This window comes from Saccopteryx leptura, chromosome 6 (genome assembly GCF_036850995.1).
Source record: "Saccopteryx leptura isolate mSacLep1 chromosome 6, mSacLep1_pri_phased_curated, whole genome shotgun sequence".
NCBI classification, from domain to species: Eukaryota; Metazoa; Chordata; class Mammalia; order Chiroptera; family Emballonuridae; genus Saccopteryx; species Saccopteryx leptura.
Genome location: NC_089508.1, coordinates 58,752,586 through 58,768,032, shown reverse-complemented (window position 1 = coordinate 58,768,032; position 15,447 = coordinate 58,752,586). Strand labels below are relative to the sequence as shown.

At 39.1% G+C, this 15,447-nt stretch overlaps 1 protein-coding gene across 3 annotated transcripts in view; it reads right to left on the bottom strand.

Moving 5' to 3' along the window:
* The window catches only part of ICE2 (interactor of little elongation complex ELL subunit 2), a 63,686-nt gene extending 59,253 nt beyond the window's left edge, over nucleotides 1–4,433 (bottom strand). Inside the window, exons 1-3 of one of the 3 annotated variants that reach the window (XM_066388198.1) lie at nucleotides 4,362–4,433; nucleotides 3,259–3,389; nucleotides 1,031–1,135 (exon numbers count right to left, since the gene is read on the bottom strand). In XM_066388198.1, coding sequence (XP_066244295.1) covers nucleotides 1,031–1,135; nucleotides 3,259–3,299 — 146 coding nt within the window. In that variant the 5' untranslated portion in view covers nucleotides 3,300–3,389; nucleotides 4,362–4,433. Of the gene's footprint in view, nucleotides 1–1,030; nucleotides 1,136–3,258; nucleotides 3,390–4,314 lie in introns of those variants that run through there. The other 2 variants (XM_066388197.1, XM_066388199.1) reach the window with 2 other exon arrangements.
* Between the last annotated feature and the right edge of the window lie 11,014 nt (nucleotides 4,434–15,447).

Sequence of the window (15,447 nt, the reverse complement as noted above, 5' to 3'; positions counted from 1 at the left end):
TCTTTATGTAGGCAGTAGTCTTGCCTTCAATTTGTAAAAACCTAACACCTGTGCAGAGCAATAAACTAAGGCATACCTGTACTGACCAGGAAAGAACAAAGATATAGGAGTCAGAGGGGATGCTGACAGAAAGGGCACTGAAAGGCAGGGAAAGTTAGGGCCCCATTCAATGAAGAGGCTAGAAATATATACATACTTCCTCTACTGCAAAAGGCGGACAAAGGATGAAAGTAAATGCTGAGCTCTCCTAGGGGGGATTCCTAATTCCCCATTTGGCATATTTCCTCCTTTCTAGTAAACCCGATTACTTGATTTTAATATTCATCCACAATACATTAGAAAAAGCCAATCACAAAGGAAAATGGAGCTGTTAGAGGCAGGCAGGTAAGCAGTGAGAAAGGAAAATTATCACTTAATGTGCATTTTCATACCAGAAAGGGGAAAAAAAAAATCCCTGGTAATTAGGCAGTAACTATTAAAATATAGACTGCATATACCATCTAACTAAATAATTCAATTATATGAATTTATCTCAGAAATAATTACAAAAAGTTCATCAATTATTGTTTATAATTAAAGAGGAATACAAAATTCTACAGTAAAGACTAGTAAAATGAATTAAAAAGTACATTTATATAGTGAAGTAATATGCAACCATTAAAAAGACAGCTATATGCAGGGTCATAGAAAGATATAGGAAATATTATTTTAAATGATAAAAACAAATTATAAAAGTTTTATAGTATTTATAATATGATTCTATTTTTGTTTGAACATACACCCATCTGTTCATGTATGGAGAAAGGTCTGAAAAGATAGACACCAAAGAGTGGTCATCTTTGGGTACTGGGTCATCTTCTGTTTTCTGATTTTTACAATTTTATAAATGTTTAATGAATTTTTAAATGTATGAATTTTTAATTCATACATTTTATGAATGTTTAATAGTGGATATAAATATAAAACTTCAATTATCATAAAAGTAACAACCAAATATAGAAATAAACAACCAAATAAATAAACATATTACCTGTTAGATAAAATACACAGTTCTTTTAAACTTGGAGCCATGGAATGATCTTTATAATTTTCTCGAGAGAAAAATGTCTTAAGTCCATTTTTTGCGGGGATGTCCCTGTGAAACAAAGTAATTTACTTGCATTTGACAATTCAAAATCTCATGCTAAAGCAAGCAGCATAATGGTACAACTGTTAATTTATAACTACATGACCTCTACACCGCCTTTCCTACACAGTCACCTCTTAATAATTTTAACTTCGGGTGCCAGATGTATGAGTTTAGATGTTTTCCTCCTTAGATAGCTTTTAGCCTAGGCCCACTCTGAAATTCTCCTGTTTCAATAATCAGCCTTGCTTTTCCTTTAGTATCCAATTAAATAAATGTCATAGACACTAGCAGGTTAAAGATAGAACAGATTGAAGTACAATAAAAGGTCTGTCAGGCGCAGGGCTTACCTCTGGATCTGGCCATAACATATGTTTGGTTACTAACAGCAAATGCTTCTCAATTTATTTTTGTTTCATGCACTATTATGTCAGTCTACAAGATAATACAAAGGCTGCATATCCTATTTTTATTAATTTGGCAAATGTTATAAATGGTGTGTCTCCACTAAAATCATTCTAAAGTCATATATGATTTTTCAAAACATAGAGAGTTAATGCTTTCTATATAGTAAGCATCCAGTAAATGCTGGCTGAAAGAAGAAATTAAAAAATGAAAAACACTGAGACATAGTAATCTGAAGGGACAGAGATTAGTAGGATTCTGTGGAATAGTTCAAGGGCTACAATACTGTGCAAGGGCTCTAGAGCAGTGGTCCCCAAACCCTGGGCCACGCACCCGTACCAGTCCGTGGGCCATTTGGTACCGGTCCGCAGAGAAAGAATAAATAACTTACATTATTTCTGTTTTATTTATATTTAAGTCTGAACGATGTTTTATTTTTAAAAATGACCAGATTCCCTCTGTTACATCCGTCTAAGACTCACTCTTGACGCTTGTCTCGTAAATTCGACAATTATATTTAAAAATACCACAGTTTTTACGCCAGACGCATAATTTTATTTTGTGCATTTATCCGTCCCACCCTAAAGGCCGGTCCGTGAAAATATTTTCTGACATTAAACTGGTCCGTGGCCCAAAAAAGGTTGGGGACCACTGTTCTAAAGTACTTTTGGTTTCACACTGTCAGTGGTATATTAGAGCGTCTGTGCTGCATCTGAACACATACTTTATGGCATGGAGAATAAATGTGTGTACCTCTAATTAAATTGCAACTTCTGGTTGGCCCGTTCTCAAAATGGGAAATTCTAGTATAGTTGCTCCATACTCATTCCTTATTGTTTTTTAAAGGTATATATCCAAAAAACTATGATTAAAGTATAAATGAGAAAAATCAGAATGTTTTACTTGCTATGTATCAGTCTAGTTCTTATTACTTATTATGATACTGTACTTGTGCCATCTGGTTACATTTTAAGGTTTTTGCATACCATATATGGCCCTCAGGGATTGGAGCTCCTTGGGGGAAAGGAGCACTGTCTGCAATAAACAAATACTGATTGAGCATATACTGACTGAATCTTCTTTGAATCTGGTACTATTTTACTTATCTTTATAATCTCTTGTAAATGTTGTATTCTCCTTGGCTAGCCAATTTTAGATGCTGGGTAATTGTGTGTTAAATTAATCTAAAGCTGGTCATGGAGTGGCGAGATCTCTACAAAGCCACTCAGGTTACTTAACCGGGTCCTTTACTTGTAAGGTTCTCATACACTTCTAAAACAGTCTATGCATTTACATGATTACTTGATACACATTCCAACATAACAACAACAAAAAAAAGCTTGTCTATTCTTTTTTTTTTTTTTTTTTTTTTAAGCTTGTCTATTCTTAAAGGGCAAGAAGTTTTTTTACTAGTTGTACAGAAGTGGGCAAGCTTCTTGGACACCAGAAAATTCCAGCATCTTTCCTTCACCAAGAGACCAAGGATAAATACATGGTGGAATTATACCTAGCAGCAATCTGAGTGCTGTCACTTTAGGAGAGGAAGTGCAGTCAGCAGTAACTCAAAAATGCTCAGTGTGTGACGATAAGAATGGGGTAAACTCTGAGCCACTAAATTTCTGGGGGTTTTTTTGTTTCCTTTAAATCTCTCCAGGTCAGAAATGCTCCTTTCCTAATCCAACCCAGTCTCACTTTCCTTCCCTTGATTACAAACAGATGTAACTCACCAACTGAGCCCTGGTTCACTCATGGCCACGATGGAGCTCATACTCTAGACTTCTTCACTCCAGCTCACAATGCCGCTACCTGGTTGTGCAGGCTCGAGCAGAGGCAGGACTTCTCCAGAATCAACACTCACCTGAGGAAAAACAAAAGATCAACATTAAAAACAGGTGACTGGGTGTGGGCGAGGTGCTGTTAACTCCTGTGATTAAAGAACCGGTTCCTAACACCCACCCTAACACGGACAGGACATCTAACACAATACAGCAGACAGATGAGGGTTCCCAAGTTTCTCTGTGGTAGAACAGCAACGATAGTGTAGGGTAAAACCCTTCTCACTTAACTTCCTCCGGGAATGTCACTCTGAGATCAATCACTGCGAAAATATGCGCCCAACAGAATGGTGTTCTCATGGCCTATACACACCGCATCGCTTTACAGCATGGAGCTGTCTGTCCTAGCTCTCCTCCGACCCCTAATTGCCAAAATCAATCTCGCTTCGGGTTTCCCAATCACACTCTGTTACAGGGCCGATTCAGCAAGGCCAAGAGCTTCCTGGATATCATAACTCTTCCAAAGAGAACCTCGCTTTTGAGGAGAATGAAGTCCAGGCAACTCAAGTGACATTACACAGGGTACCTCATAAGAATGAGCAGGACGACACATCGGGCTTGGCCACTCCAGGCTGGGTGCTTCTCCTGTCACCCTAGGTGGATACGGTGTAGAGGGGAAACTTACACATTGAGGAGTCGGTGGTCCCTGGGCACCGGGCAGGCCTATCTCCCACTTAACCCGCTTCTCACACTTCGACTCACTGTGGGGTAGGAGTCAGTGAGGGCAAAAGCAATGAGGGAAAGGGGACTAAAGGAGAAGGGAAACCAGGTTCCAGGTAAGGGGAAGACCTAAGACGGGGGTCGGGGTTAGGGGCCGCGCCAGAACAAGAAGCCGAGCAGCCTGCCCCGGCCGCCATGTTCCCTCTTCCAGCCCTTGCAGAGCGCGCCCCCCTGCAGGACGGCGCCCTTCCTCCCGCGTCTCCGCCGCAAAGCAGCCTTTCCGCCCACCTCGCAGTCCGCGGTGGCTCGGCCCAGGGCCCGTCCCCACTCCATACACTGTCACGCGTGCCTTGGGAAGCCAGTATTTAAAAGACGTGGGTGCGCCGTCTCGGCACAGCGTGGTGACGTCACCAGCCACGTAGTGGGCGGGGCCCGCGCAAGTCGAAAGGGCCGCACTCGGACCCCCACCCTCGAGTATTTCTGCCCGAAGCTGCGACCGGCGCTTGCTCGGTGCAGGGGTGGGGGGACCGTCTGTGGTCCCGAAAAGTCTCTACCTTGAGGAGGATGACAAATTGGGAGGATCGGTGACAAGTACAGTTCTGGAAAGACCCCAACAGACTCATCTCGTGACCTTAGCCCACTGTTTTAACCTCCCTAACCCTAACACCTCATCGGTAAAATGAAATCCCTTAGTTGGGTTTTTCAAAGGATTAAATAGAATAAGGGATGAACTGTGCTCAACACAGTCCCTGGCACATAGTAGCTCCTCCACTCCATCCTCATCCCGGTTTTAGATGTCAGTTTCCACCCGCGGCCTCTCTGGTTCTCACACTGGTGTTTTTTTCTCATCTAAGGAAAGATTTATTGAGCACTTCCAATTTGTGCTTGGTGCTGGGTACATATAGGACTAAGACTAAATACCGGTTTTTCCAAGAGCTTTTGATCGTTGAGATACAAGGCATTCACGTTAAATAATTATAAAACAAAATAGAAAGTGATATGCTATGTAAGGAAGTTAATAGGAAAGATTCTGTGAGTACAGAGAGGAAGAGAAGTGACTAGGGAGAGGGACAGGAAGCAGCTTTGCATACCTAAGAAATGTATTGAGTACTTGTATGTCAGTTCCACATTGGGCACTTGACATGTGAGCTCATTTGAAGAACCGGAAGTATGAAGATGATGGGAAAGGGCATTCTAGACAGAGACCAGCACAAGGAGTTAATAATTGAATTGCGTGGACAGAGTCTGTGTCTTATCAGGAAAGCATGTTCTAAATTGTAGAACGATTTATGATATTTAAACTATGTTAACATAAAAATTATGTTAAAAAATCTCCTTTGAATATAAGGACTCTTAGTTTATTTTGCCTGGAATGCAAGGTTTATGAAGAGTAGTAGAAAAGGGTTTGGAAATAATAGGTTGGGACCAGACCATAGAAGAGTTTATAAACCAGACTACAGATTTCAACTCTGTTGTATAAGAAATAGAACCCTGGGGACCCGGGTTCAATTCCCGGCCAGGGCACATAGGAGAAGCGCCCATTTGCTTCTCCACCCCCCCCCCCCTCCTTCCTCTCTGTCTCTCTCTTCCCCTCCCGCAGCCAAGGCTCCATTGGAGCAAAGATGGCCCGGGCGCTGGGGATGGCTCCTTGGCCTCTGCCCCAGGCATTAGAGTGGCTCTGGTCGTGGCAGAGCGACGCCCCAGAGGGGCAGAGCATCGCCCCCTGGTGGGCAGAGCGTCGCCCCTGGTGGGCGTGCCGGGTGGATCCCGGTCGGGCGCATGCGGGAGTCTGTCTGACTGTCTCTCCCCGTTTCCAGCTTCAGAAAAAAAAAAAAAAAAAAGAAAGAAATAGAACCCTGGGACGAGAGGCGAGTTTATAAGCAGAGAAATGATACAATCAGATCCTCTCTCTATGTTTCAGGAAAGTTTATCTGGCAAAGTATTGTATGAGTTGTAGGGAAGAGGCTGGTTAGGAGACAGAGCTCGTGAAAGTTTGCAAATCAACCGGTGCAAGCCTGGCGCTGTGCAGGTAACATTTCCTATTAGGTGACTGACAGTGATGACTTGTGCTAGGATGCAGATGGACATCAAGGCAATGTAGAAGTGAATGTGTTGGGTACCATCTCACAAAGCATGCAGTCAGAGTTGGGAGTCCTGAGCTAGTCTTCAGCAACTGCTCAAGTACTGCTCCAGAATTGTTTAAGCACTTATGCTGCTGGAATGCCCCAACCCATGGTACTGTGCTATGGGAGCATCACCAGATACCGCCTGCATTGAGATATCAGATTATCATCAAGCAGGCTGCCCTGGTCTGGTGTATCTTGAGTTCCAGTGGTTGCAAGATAGCACACAGATTCAGAATTTTTAGAACCAGAAGGAACTTGGGAGATTATCTGGTCTAATCTTCTTGTTTTCCTGATAAGGAAACTGAGACCTAGATTGTCAAGTGACTTTTCCAATATTGCATGATCGGTAATACGGCTGGTACTAAAAATCAGGTCTCATGACTTTGCCATTACAATATATTAAATATATACACTTTTTTTTTTCTTTATTCTCTGCTTTGTAAACCAGAAGCAATTTAGTGAAAATAACATGGATTTTGAAGTCCAGCATATATGGGTTTGATCTCAATTTTCTGCCACTGCCAGCGTGATCCTAGACATGCTGTGTCTCCTCTTTGAGTCCAAGTAGAGGAGGTAGTAATAGCTCACCAACATGATCGTAGAGAGGATTAGAAGTAAAATGTAAGGTCCTGGCCAGTTGGCTCAGTGGCAGAACATGGGCCCGGTGTGTGGAAGTCCCAGGTTCAATAGCCAGTCAGGGCATACAGGAGAAGCAACCATCTGTTTCTCCACCCCTCTCTCTCTTCTTCTCTCTCTCTCTCTCTTTCTCTCTCTCTCCTCCCACAGTCATGGCTCGAATAGTTCAAGCAAATTGGCCCCAGGCACTGAGGATGGTTCCATGGCCTCACCTCAGGCGTTAAAATATCTCAGTTGCTGAGTAATGGAGTAATGCCCCAGATGGGCAGAGCAATGCCAGATAGGGGAGCTTGCTAGTAGGATTCCAGCTGAGGCGCATGTGGGAGTCTGTCTGTTTGCATTCCTGCTTCTCACTTAAGAAAAAAAAGGTAAATATGCAAAAAAGTAATATGCAAAGAGTATGTTTAACAAATAGTAGCTATTAGTATATACTTTTTCTGCACCCCCTAAAACCCACAACATAGTGGAGGTGGCACTGAAAACAAAGGTTTTATAATACAGATAAGATATGATATACACACATGTAAGATTCTATGGGAACACAACAAGAAAGGAACTCATTTCGACTGAGACACTTGAGAGACTATTTTAGAGAAGTTTGATTTACATTGGGTCTTGAAGGATGAATAAGACTTCACCAGGTAGAGAAGGGACTGTACATTTCAGGTATGAAAAATCATGGAAGTGTGAAACAGCATGTTCTGGGGAAGGGGAGAAGCTGCCTTACTGTGTGTGGGGAGTGGGAGGATGAAGGTCTTTGGAGGAGAAGGGCTAGAGAAGGTCTTTGTGCCATGCTAGAGAATTTGTGCTTTTGGGCTTTATTCTCTGGGGATGAGAAAACCAGGGTGTGTGTGTTTGTGAAAAAGAGAGAGAGAGAGTGAAACAGCTTTATTGAGGTATAATTTATCTACAGTAAAATTCACTCATTTTACTTGTACTATTCATTGATTTTTAGTAGGTGTAGAGAGTTTTGTAGCCATCACCATTACCAAGTTTAGAACATTTCCATTACCCTGGAATTTGTGCCTTTTTGCAGTCAGTCCTTCTTTCCCCATCAACCCCAGGCAAACTCTTCTCTTCTATCTCTAAGGATTTGCTTTTCTGAACATTTCATGTAAAACAAATAAGAATATGTAGTTTTTTGGCCCTGGCTGGTTGGCTCAGTGGTAGAGCATCGGCCTGGCGTGCAGGAGTCCCGGATTCGATTCCCGGCCAGGGCACACAGGAGAAGCGCCCATCTGCTTCTCCACCCCCCCCCTCTCCTTCCTCTCTGTCTCTCTCTTCCCCTCCCTCAGCCAAGGCTCCATTGGAGCAAAGTTGGCCCGGGCGCTGAGGATGGCTCTGTGGCCTCTGCCTCAGGTGCTAGAATGGCTCTGGTTGCAACAGAGCGACGCCCCAGATGGGTAGAGCATCGCCCCCTGGTGGGCGTGCCGGGTGGATCCCGGCCGGGCGCATGTGAAGTCTGTCTGATTGTCTCCCCATTTCCAACTTCAGAAAAATACAATACAAAACAAAACAAACAAACAAAAAAGAATATGTAGTCTTTTGCATTTGGATTCTCTTTCTTAGAATATTTTTAAGGATCATCCATGTTGTAGCAGGTATTAGTGGTTGTTTTGTAGCTGAATGGTAGCCCATTTATGGATACGCCTCCTTTTGTTAACCCGTTTAACAGTAGGTGGACATTAGGTAGTTCCTACTTTTTAGCGATTATGAGTAATGTTGCTGTAAACATTTGTGTACAGGTCTTGGTGAACTTTGTTTTCATTTCTCTTGGGTAGATACCTAGGAGTGGAATTGTTGGGTTGTATAGTAAACTTATGCGTAACTTTTTAAGACACAGCCAAACTGTTTTCCAAAGTGATTGTACTCTTGTATTCTTTAGAATTTTATGTGGAAGATTTGATTTTCCAGTTCTGTTGAGAAACAAACAAACCCAGAAGCTGAATGAGCCACCATATTGAATAGTAGGTACTTATTTTGTAAAATGTTTCATCAGACCAAAATTTCAAAAAGAATGCTTCAAACTGCAAGCACCTAAGTGAAGTTACAGTATTCTGTTACTAGGTGTATATTTCTTCTTGCGGATCAAACCAAGACAGAGAAATGTGCAAGATCATCTGCATCTCAGCACATCACCAATTAGCCTCTTCAGCACATGAGCAGGGCTCTATCTTTTTGTAGACCTGGTATGAGAAGCTGAACTGCTTTGCACCAGTCCATTGGACCCAAAGTCACATAAAAGTTTAATTCTGAGGGGCTAGAATGACCTTGCCACATGAAACAAAGCTTAGAAGTAACAGTAGCAACTAAGGCATGTGTGGTCCGGCCTTAATAACTAGCCTATGATCATTTCTTTGGCTTATCTTTAAGAGTTTAATAATAAACTGACATTTGTTTTCTTTATCTAATTCTCCCATGAGCTCATTATAAACATCACAGTGAGAAGAAGTCTGTCTTGTACTTCTGTTTAAGTACCCTTCTTGAAGTGGAGCCATCTAATCCATGATGAAGAGGTGAGTGTAAACCATTGTTTTTTTGTGGGTTTTTTGTTTGTTTTTTTAATCATAAGAAGCTTGGCCAAAGGCCTAGAGGCGACAGATTTCATATTTTGAACTATTATTTCCATTAACTCCCAATTTCCCAAAATCCTGGAAAGTGATGAATATAATTATATGGAATTTGACAGTCTGCAAATATGTCACATGCATAATGTCATTCTTCCTCTTCTCCAAGGAAGTTGAACATAAAAGCAGGATTAGGGACTGTTTGTTACATGCAGCAATTTTGGAGATCAATTTGAATATTTATTTTACTGAATGCAAGAGACACTTAGGTATTGTAGTGAGTGTGTGTGCGTGTGTGCGTGTGTGTAGGAAAATGCAGACTTGGCTGCCTTTCTTCTGACTTCAGAATATTTTATAATTTGAATGTCCTTGGCACTACTTTAAAAATAATTTATGGTGAGGTTTTTGCATTGTTATAAGAGTGTGATACTTAGCTGGTGTTAAATTTATTGCTTCAGTCCCTATATAATCTAGTCAAGGAGGAGAGGGGCTGGCAGGCGGCAATGCTGGCCCAGGTGAAGTCAGGTGGCATTATTAATGTCTTCGGCAGCATTTCTGATGTTACATTTTAAAGATTTCTAAAGCAAAGATGACAAATGATGGTGCGCATTCTCCTTGCCTACACTCAGAGAAGGTATCGCTAACCAGTCATGGCACCTTTCGCCTTTTAGATAGGAAGTAGCCTCAGAAGCCTGTCCATCAATAGATGTTAGCTCACAAGTTAAAACTTTTCTTTGCCTTCTCTAATCAAAAGGGTACTTTGATCCTTGTACACGTTTTTTTTTTCTCTCTGCAAAATGAAAATGAACTATTTTTTGGGGTACTATAGAGATCAGTGCTTCTCATACTTTAGTTTGCAAACTAGCCACCTGGGGCTCTTATAAAAAAGCAGATTCCAATGAGTAGTTCTGGGGTAGTGCTTGACTTCTAATAAGGCGATGCCAGTGCTACTAGGCTGTAGACCAGTTTAAGTAGCAAGGTTCCACTAGACTGTTCTCTGGAGACAAGATGTAAGCTAGAAAACTATGTATAATGCAGCTCAATAAGCAAAAAATAAAATAAAGAAGAAGAAGAAGAAGAAAAACAAGGCAAGTGTTCCATTAGAAGCTGAAGTTTTATTATAGGATAACAGTACATAAAGCACATCTAAAATTGATGTGTTCAATGCACTTTTAATAAAGGTAATGTAATATTAAAGGTACGGTTTCTAAGTACAATATAACAACATTCATATTAGAATGAAAATCGGAGTATTTAAAAGACAACATTAAATCTCTCTTTTTTTACAGCTTGTATTTACAAAATGAATCAAAATATTTTTTTTAAATTCAGGACACAATGAAATAACAAACAGCTGAAAATAAGCAGACTACTGTAAGAGTGAATTGAAAAGAAAACCCAATGTATGTGAAAAGTTGGATTATCCTCTAATAAAGATCATTAGCAAAGTTTTAGTACAATACTAATTTTAGGATACCCATAAATGGCTTGCATTTTTAGTGTGGCAGAAAAGGAGTTTTTACATACTGTACACAAAACAGACAGATATATTTATAGGTACAGTATTACTGTTTCCAAACTTGCATGTATATTTACAGAAGGCTGAGTTTGTTACTCACAGAGTTTTGTGAAATTTGTGTGCTTAATCCTCAAGACTTGCACACAATTAGAATCAGCATTTCATGTGGTCTTTTTAAGTGTAGGTTTAATACTTGGTTGTAGAAGAACGTGTTAACCATAAGGCTTGGCATACTTTATAAATTTACTGTAACAACCCAGAAAAAAAGAGTTTGAATGGGGACACACTTGTTGTCATTTAACAATGATCAAATGCTGACATGTGCTGGCCATTGTGCGGACACAAAGAAATACAATCTCTATCTTCAGGAAGCTTAGGATACTGAATGGTATTTAAAAAAATGTTTCCATCTCTTTCTAAGCAAAGCAATAAGGAATGACATGATTTGTATTAAAAGAGATTTCTCCCTAAATTGTAGCCAACTCACTTTAAAAGGTTAACTATTAGCATTAGCTTTCATTAACCACATAATTGCATTTATAATTAAGGTAAGAGCAACTCTTCCATAAATATGGAAAAATGTCTAAATTGTGGGTAAATATGCAGTGCATGGAAGCCAATACCATGGCTTGAGAATTTATCACCTTCAATTACAAAAGTGCAGTAAACAGAAACATTTGCTCTATATTTATAAATTGCTCAAAAATCTTTGCTAAAGATCTTACAAATTCAGTAATATTACAGAACAATTCTAATCAATATTTAATAAGGTTAACTACATCCTTAGTTAGATATTTGATATACTTTGATTTTTAACAATGCCAATAGCTCTTGGGAAAATAGGTGAAAGAGTTTAAACTCATTATTAAATTACTTTGAAAAGGAAGGTCCTTCACTCAGTTCATGGAACTGGTTGAGGTCGTATTAAAACAGAACATCCTTTGTCCAATTTTCTTTATGGCCCATGTTCTGCCATGACAGTGGATGTTTTCATACTTCTCATGGCTCAGGTAAAAGGGGAAAGGTTTATTCTGCCATCAAGCCACCAAGGATATTTTATATAAATGCCTATTATCTATAATAGGAGCTAAGTACACAACCCTGTCAGGTGTCAATAGTACAATTCCTTAGTAAGAAAAAAAGTATTACTCCATTAAACTAGAGTGTTTCCTTAGGTTCTTGAAGGCCTGGCAAATTACTTTTCAGCTCAGGAGATAATGGTATAAAGCCAAGTAGCAAACATAAAGTAAATGCTAGTAAGTTTTCATATATCCATATTTATAAACAAATTCACCCTCTAGATGTCAAATATCCATACTAAGGAAGTAATTTCATCCTAATTAAATACACTCTAGAATAATTTATATAATGATATTATGTATTTAAAGAGAAAAGCATGTCCCAAATCCAGCACTCTGATACAGCTGCCAGTTGGGCACAGGTAGATATATATATATATATGTATATATATACAAATATATAGTTATGCTCAGTGAAATTAACAAGACCCAAAGGTGGTATTGTCTAGGAATAAAAGGGTTCTTTTTTTGTTCACAAAAGTAACTTATCTAGCACCACACATCAGAAAAACACAAAAATAGCACACTCTAGTTCTAAACAGCTATGTCTAAAATAGATTATATAGTAAAACCAGTATTATACAGCATATTGTGGATTTGATAAACAGATAAATATTTGCACTGAGTAGGCTGTTTATAATATAACATTTTCCTATCTATACAGAATGAAAGCCAAAAAGTTAACTGGATAGAGATGTGCAGAACAACATTAAATATTATGACTCAAAAGCAGGATGAAGGTAAATTTGAAAGAAGAGTAAGAGAGAAAATGTTTACAGGCCATTACAAGTTCTTAAGTTAATAGTAAATAAGGAATCAATTGCTCGAGTTGAAGAAAGCAGTAAACAAGAGATTGCATTTACATGCAGATGTCTAAAATTTGTATTTTTTAAGTCTATGCACAAAAGTCATTTGTTTTATTGCTTGACATTCAGTTATGGCTAGATATTTAACCTAGTTTTTTTGTACTTTGGAAACAAGAATATTGTTAAAGGTGCCATAAAAATGGACAACATTGAAAACGGTTTGCAAATAAACCACCTAACACTGCAGTTCTTTATACATATTAAAAGCCTTGTCTGGGGTTTGTCATATGTTAAATATATTTAAACTGGGAAAATATGTTGTAGCTTGAAGCCTCCCATTGGCCCAAACATCCAATACAAAAACACATCTCCACAAAAGGAGCAGGCAGACAATACAGGTACATTTAAAGAAGCAGCCAGCTAATGTCCTAATGTTGAAAAGTTTACCACTGTTTTATATGAGATTTCAAACCATTGTGGATAAGAAGAGAAATTTGGATTCAGGAAGGTGTGTACAGTACATACGAATTGTGTGTGTGTGTGGGTGTGTGAAATCACGTTCACTGTATGCTCAAGAATTACCTGCATTTACACATGCAATCTGTTTAATGATGACCAAGTTCCTAGAAATACTATTCGTCCCACATTGAAGTAATGCCGAGCGAGAAAGGAATCACACATGAACACTGGAGAGAATGTAGTTGCTCTTAGAGAACATAATGCCATGTGCAGCATGTCAAAGCTGAGAGCAAGCTAGCTTTCATTAGTTCTTAAAAGGAAATATGAAAAGAAAATGTGAGACTGCTAATGTGTGAACATACTAAATGTAAACAGCAAACATGAATTCTCTAGGCATCCATTTAAAATATTCATTTTCACTTTCTTAACACAAGACTCCGTTTTATGTTACACTGTTGAAAACACGTTTCTATTTGGAGTGACTATTCTGTCATTCATTTGTAAATAAAACGGTTTGCAAATAAACCACCTAACACTGCAGTTCTTTATACATATGTATATATATTTTTTCTTGTGGTAGATACAGAGTTAGAGAGAGGGAAGGATAGGGACAGACAGACAGGAAGGGAGAGAGATGAGAAACATCAATTTTTCATTGTGGTTCCTTAGTTGTTCATTGATTGATTTCTCATATGTGCCTTGATGGGGGGGGGGGAGGCTATAGCAGACCGAGCGACCCCTTGCTCGAGCCAGCGACCTAGGGCTCAAGCTGGTGAACCTTGCTCAAACCAGATGAGCCCGCGCTCAAGCTGGTGACCTTGGGGTCTCGATCCTCGGTCCTCCGCATCCCAGTCCGATGCTCTATCTACTGCACCACCGCCTGGTCAGGTTCTTTATACATATTGACATAAATGAATGACTGTGCTTATTACTCTAAGTTCTGAGGGTCTATTTAAACATGAAGATCCCCACACTCCAACCATCTATCAATATAATGTTCTCCTTGGTATAAAACCAAGCTTTTGGATTATTTTTTAAATTGTTCTGAGAGCCTGACAAACTGATCTCACACTAACAAACAAGCAAACAGACCCAGAAGTGAAACCAATTGCTTTGTCAAGTCATTGCTTGTTAGCCTTCTCATCTCTTAAGACTAAACAATCATAGGAAGGTCTCTTTAATGAAATCTGTTGGAATCTCTTTAATAATACTAGTGTTTAGGGATAGAATGAAGACCTGCATCATAGACTATTAGTAATAGATCAAGATTTACTGCTGCAATTGCCCCCCTGGGCACATAATCTGATCTATAGTATAAAGTTGTTTTTGTGGGGTTCTGCTGTGGCATCCCTTTATAAGTTAGAAGTGGCTGTCAAATGCTATAATATGTAAAACTATCAATAGTTTGTATCTGTATGGCTATCAAATGCTATATTATGTAAAACTATCAATAGTCTGGATCTGTATGTGTGTGTATATGTATATATGAAAGAGAGAAAGAGACAGAAGAGAGAGATAATTTGTGCCTGTCTCCATACTTTTTATTATTAAAAACAACAAGGTAAAGGCTTCTTTTTCATCTAAATGACATGAGAAGTTTTCCCAAATTATGCTCTTGTGTGGTAGTAAGAAAATATGTGAAGCTTCTTCTGAATGTGTATTCAGAGTGTGAAATGTAAGCATCAAAGCCAACCATTACACTGAGGTTCACCGACTCTCTATGGAAGTCAATACACTGAACTATGAGAACAAAACTGTATTTCAAAAAATGTAACATGTGACTAAAGGCTGGCTCATGTTGTTACCAGGTGGGTTTTGTCTTTAAATGTTAGCTCTTGTATTAATTTAACAGATTAAAAACTACAAATGTGGAACTAGAAGAACTGTGTTACATAAAAAGATTTTTTTTTAAATTTAAAAATAATAGTTGTTTTCTGTCATAAAAAAAAAAGTTTTTCTTTTACCCCCCCTCATACCACTGATAGGCGGGGCCCTCATCTTATTTTGTTTAAACATTTTTTAATCCATATTATGTGGAATTTGAAGTAGTTTTTAATATATAATGCTATAAATATATTTATCGTGAGTATTTTAATTATTTGAGGAATGGTAAATGGAGTATGCAGGACTGTACCTTGAATGATGCTCTCTGTTGGTATATGACCTATTAATTTACCTTTTCAACATACTGGCATAACTTTCTATAGCTCTGGAAGTTAGTCAATGCTT